Below are 5,771 nucleotides of genomic sequence, written 5' to 3'. Positions count from 1 at the left end.
AGCCAGTTCAACTGCACTGGATTGAATCCCATTGCAGTTGAACTGGAGGACGCAGAGGTGGGGGGGGGCAGCATGGGGAGAGGCCGGGGATGTGAGGGGGGAGGCCGGGGGGGGGGCGCGTATTAACGAGGTGGCCGAGGCTTGCAGTGTGACCGTGCCCCTCGGGGTGAGGAGTGTCTCGTATTTCAAATAATATTAACAATCACTCACAGGGTACCCGTGGCGAGGGCGTGGGGGAGAAGGAGCGAGATCGCGCCTTCAAGCTCCATTACTCCAAGAAGCAATACTACTTCCTGGCGCCCTCCAAGGAGGATTGTCTTAGGTGAGTCATAGCTCCAAGTGGGTCATTTCTCCAAATAAGACATTAATCCAAGTGGGTCATAAGGGGTCATTAACCCGATTAGGGTTGATCCTGTTTTTTTTATGTAAGAATATCAATATCAAGATTCTATGATGTGCTCTCGCAAGAAACTAACACAGGCGTGGTGTGCAGGTGGGTTGCGGCCCTACAGAGCGCCGCCCGCGCCGAGACCCTCGAGTCAACCTGACCCACTCCTGCCGAGGCGGTCGCTAGGATCACGTGCCTGTGATGTTCTCAGCCGCGCCCTTCTACCCACCTGAGTCACCTTAGAGTTCGGCCCGTGATGCCCTCAGGTCTCCGTGATGCCCTCAGGTCCCCGTGATGCCCTCAGGTCCCCGTGATGCCCTCAGGTCCCCGTGATGCCCTCAGGTCCCCGTGATGCCCTCAGGTCCCCGTGATGCCCTCAAGTCCCCGTGATGCCCTCAAGTCCCCGTGATGCCCTCAGGTCCCCGCGATGCCCCGTGACGTGGAAGAAGAGGTGAAGGTCCGACATTATCCCGGCGACCGTTGGCTTGAGTTTTGGGCAAGTTTCTGTTCATTGAGAATCGTGGAGCGAGTGTTTATCTATATTCGTGTTCACGAACTTCGAAGTGTTCAACACGCAAGTGTTCGTGGCAGGCGAGGTGTTCGTGTTGCGTGATGGACTGTTCTCGTCGCGCTGGCGCTCGTTGAATGTTCTTTGTTATTTATGTGTTCGACGTTGAGGTAGTTCTGAACATTTTGCACGTTATCCCCTGGAAATATGTTCATGTTTTGTTGAGTATATATGTATTTAATTGTAAATGGTACTGTTTAAACTATTTGCAATTATAGTTTAAAGCGTTTCGGTTAGAGTTTGTAACCGTTGCGGACGGAATAGCCCCCGGCCACGCTGGTCCGCCGCAGTCCTAGAGATGCCTGTACAAAACTGCATACTGTGCCATGCTTATACATTTTTGGGGGCTTTGTCGGCGAGTTGGAAATTCATTTCATTACTGGTTCATTGTTCATTCATTATATTGTTCATGTTTAGTCACTGAATTGTTTATTTATATGTCTCTTTAACTCTGAAGCTGTCTAGTCAGTAGCGAACCGTTCTTAGCTTCAGCAGCTCATGTGGTAAACCTGTAATTAATAACACACGTTTATTAAATCGTTAAATTTATTTATTCAAGTGAAATTAATAGGGTAAATGAAATTAAACCCTATGGCACAATGTTTGCGTATTTTCTCAAGATTATTGGCCACGCTAATACGCGTTTCGCTACTAGATTAATTATTATTGTTCCAAATAGAGTCAAAGGTTAATTAAGAAATGGATTGTTATTGTCTGTAAATGAAGAGGAAGCATCAAGTGCCAAAAAGGAAATTTGTTTCGGAATTCCCATTAAAGTCTTCCTAGTAAAATTTTTTATTCATTGATTTATAAATAATGTGTTATTTAATTTGTAATTGTACATTTATGTTCATGTACTAGCGTTTATATAATGAACTAATACAATAATGATGAATAACTTGACGCACAATACAAACAAAGGCAATATTCAGGCTTTGTGTTGACTAGCGATATGCATGTGTAATTTATACAAGTTAGGGTGCTGTGTTCATACAGAATTTATGAGTGTAGCAATATTGTGTGATCTGGGTAGATCCACGCTACGCAGAACACATTCAAGAGACTTTAACTGTTAGGGTGGTGATAATGTCCTAAAATTTTGTGTTCTCTTATTGTGATGACAAAACTTCAAGGCTAAATGCAGTACCAGTTTTGATTTTTTCCTAGTGTAAAATTTACACAATTCCGAAGTCCGTACGAAATTCGTATTTTTTTGTTATGATCGGTATACCGTATAATAATTATTTGTTTATTTGAATCTGTATTTATATTTCTTATTCTGAAATGTAAAAAATTCGGCGATGCCAAAATTATCGCGAAATTTTGCTGGCTCTCGTGAAGCACAAACAAAAATTGCACAATAAATAGGCTTAGTAATAGCCTACACTAGCCTAAATTCATTGGTTAAATGTTGACTCTTTCTGCCCGTAGCACAGATAACGCCGGGCCCAACTGCATCAGAATGACCCACTCAAGGGCAAAGCGTGCATGGCTGAGACAAAGTCTCACTCATTTATTTGAGTGTAGGTTATGGTGAGCTGCTCTAGCTTATGGTTCTGGGGCCATACTTTCAAAACTCGCTAAGTGATCGTAAGTACTTACGCTCTATTTTCTCGTCTATGATTGGTGGATTTTGCTTGCAAGGCCGTCAATGATTGGCTGATGAACTTATGACCTCTTAACTTTTTTAAAAGTATGGGCCCTGGGCCAGGATGACCCAAGTACACAAAGTAAAAAATAGTGCATCGCTTTTCGGACAAAGCCTAACTTATTTATTTGAATGTAGTTACGCTAGCTTATGGTATGGCACGCTAAGCTAGATAGCGCAATTTAGCGTCATGCGGCGCTAAGGTTCCTAAGCACAAAGCTTCATTAGCACTTATTATAAAATGATATATTAACTCGGGATATTTATTGCACATTTATATTAGAAGTATCGGTAAAATATTCAATTTTGAAGATCTCGCTATTCCTTAATCTCGTTACGATGTTTATTACATCGGTTTAATTAAACTTGGTTGCTGCTCTTTGAATTCGTGAAAATATTTCTACAACGAATATTATAATTTCTTGTGGATATTGTTCAAGTTCAGGACTATTGAACCTTGCCATATTGCGGCAGCGTAACGATGAATGAAGGTAAAGTGAGGAACGTGAATAAGTCTTCATCTCGTATTGTGCAGGATTAATTCATTTACTAATGAATCATTTACTAGTATCATTATTGTGCAGAGTATTCACCGTTGCCGGATTTAACAATTATCTCAACGAAAGAAATATAATTTGCCAGAAGATGTTGTATAAAATGCACGCATGTCATATTTCGAATCGTGTATAAAATTGTTACAACACTTTCATGGTTCAAAGCCAATGTGAGTTGTTATTCATTTCGTGAATGTGTTATTTTATGTGCATTTTATAATTGTATTTCTTATGATAGCGTACCTGACAGGCTGAATCACGCCCCTGCTATGTTGTACCGTGTTTCTGTACCACCATGCCAAAAAGTCAACACTTTCTGCTTTTGCTTATTTCCTTTATATTTATAGTCTTCTTTCTATTAGAGGTTCAGATAACCATGGGCAGCGCTACTTTGAAATGTAGTGGCCGCTACTGCTACATGCTCCAAGTGTAGCGGGTGCTACCGCTACCGCTACAATTGCTTAAATGTAGCGCCGCTACCGCTACCGCTGCAAGTGCTTAAATGTAGCGGCCGCGGCCGCTACCGCTACAATTGCTTAAATGTAGCGCCGCTACCGCTAACGCTACTGAAAATGTAGCGGCCGCTAGTAACGGCCGCTACTTGTAACGCGCTACTGCCCACCTCTATTCGTCTGTGACGTCACTGATCTGAGTGACATCATGTGCATTAATAAATCACCGAAATGCGATCAAATTAGTCAACCAATTTGTCATGGGAATGACGGGATTGTTTACGTTTTTCGATCTCAGTGACGTAACGAGAAAGCTGAACTGAAAGACGGATGTCCTCTTAATCAACCTTATATAGTTCAACCATGCGCAAAAATTAGCTTCTCATGGGTCAACCCTATACTAGTTCAACCACGGTTTCTATTGGAGGCCGGTGATTTTTGGTGCTGCTGGCGAGGTTATCGACATTGACGGTAGTACCATTCATCATATATTTGGCCTACTTTCGTAAGTTAGACTTGATGGGAGTATTCTCAGGCCTCTTAGCTCGAAGTCCTCTAACAAGGGAAATGTCAGCAAATAACATCATGATCGCATTAGTAAGTCATTTTTAATCCAGAGTCACATCATCAAAGCTGCCTTATGAATATCATAGAAATCTAAGCAACGAGTCGTATGTGACCTTCCCAGTGAGATAAAACTTGGAGAACAGTGAGCAACAGGTGAATCTCTTACCCCACTGAGATACAACTTAGCGAATTTAAGGCGATGAGTCCCTAGAAAATATAGATCGAAATATTCGCCATTTCGGAATGAAAAAATTGTCAAAATAAATACTTGAAAATGTTAGAAAGCTGCCTCTTTTTACTAAATGTCACCAATATTTGAATTTTTTATCCTTCTAGGATATCCGCAAGACGAACATATGCATTTTCTGCTTCTCTGATTACCCCACCCACCCTAGACAAATATCGAAATTGTAAAAAAAAGACGTCATGTGCTGTAAAAATGTGAAGGGCATAGTTATTATTTTTTTATGGACTATATAATCCCGGGCACCGCTAATTGCACACAATTTCTCAATTTTAAAGAGATAATATAAATTAATGACTGCCTGTGGTCTGTAGCTGTAGGCCTGTAGCGCCTGTAGTCTTAGGTATTATTTATGTAGATACCTACCTAGCCTAGCTATGCTAGAATTGAGATAGGTAGCCTGGTAGTGGTACTAGTAGCTAGGCTAGATATACTTCTGATACTGCCTAGTGGCCACAGGTAGGCTAGAAGCTAGTGAGGCCACAGACACAGGCCTACAGCCCGGCCCGAGCCAGGCCAGCTATCAAATTCAAATGATCAATCAATCATCATTATCATGATAATGGATTGGTCTGCAACTCTGCGTCTGCTACGAACTAATAACAATTAACTATAAATATTTCTATACTAATCTGAATCGTCATTCATCTCATTTCAGTTAAGCAGTTTTGTGTAGAATTTACTGTATTAATTTATTACCTTAGTGATTACTAATTTACTAAGTAAATGTGCTGTGCAGTGTCAGTGTGCACTAGTGTGCAGACTGCATCATGCCCATGGATGATAGCTAAGAAAACTCAAATTGAATCAGGAAACAGGAATAGCTTATCAAGTTATCAACATTTACTGATTTAGAAGTTAAACTGTGAACTTTTTCCCTTCATTTAGGCTTCATAAGGGACATAGGCCATAGCTCCCAGGCCACTGAGGCCAGTCTCAACTCTCATTTTTATCTATTTTACATGGAAAATATCTATAAATATACTTTCTGAAATGATGTGGATTGTGGAATCTGGGGCTGAGGTCTGAGCTAGTGCTACCTATAATTGAAAATTTTCAGAAATTTTTTGAGCCATTGAACAATTTGAACTATTTGTATTTGTCATTTGATTGTCCATCAAATTCTTCTGTCTGGTGTCAATTCACTTGACCTGATACTGATAGACTGATAGACAGTAAGACAGACCACTATGCAGAGGGTGGATGCAGCCTTGCCAATATAGGGTAAACGCGGTATATTCCGACACATTAAGGACACATCGAGAAATGAAAAACTATAAAAAAAACGTATGTGTTACGTAAGTTCTGTTGCCTTCACATGACTCTCAAAACACTTCACTACACGTCAGC

General features: G+C 41.1%; 1 protein-coding gene across 1 annotated transcript in view; it reads left to right on the top strand.

The window, feature by feature from the left end:
- LOC108675959 overlaps positions 1-2,176 on the top strand; it is a 19,634-nt gene extending 17,458 nt beyond the window's left edge. The window contains exons 12-13 of the mRNA XM_018164018.2: positions 213-322; positions 494-2,176. Of these exons, the coding sequence (XP_018019507.1) occupies positions 213-322; positions 494-548 (165 nt within the window). The 3' untranslated portion in view covers positions 549-2,176. The remainder of the gene's footprint in view (positions 1-212; positions 323-493) is intronic.
- The last annotated feature ends 3,595 nt before the right edge of the window (positions 2,177-5,771 follow it).

Source organism: Hyalella azteca, unplaced genomic scaffold (genome assembly GCF_000764305.2).
Source record: "Hyalella azteca isolate HAZT.00-mixed unplaced genomic scaffold, Hazt_2.0.2 contig8701, whole genome shotgun sequence".
In the NCBI taxonomy this organism is placed as follows: Eukaryota; Metazoa; Arthropoda; class Malacostraca; order Amphipoda; family Hyalellidae; genus Hyalella; species Hyalella azteca.
Note: the sequence above shows the minus strand (reverse complement) of the source record. Positions and strands in the feature narration are given on the sequence as shown.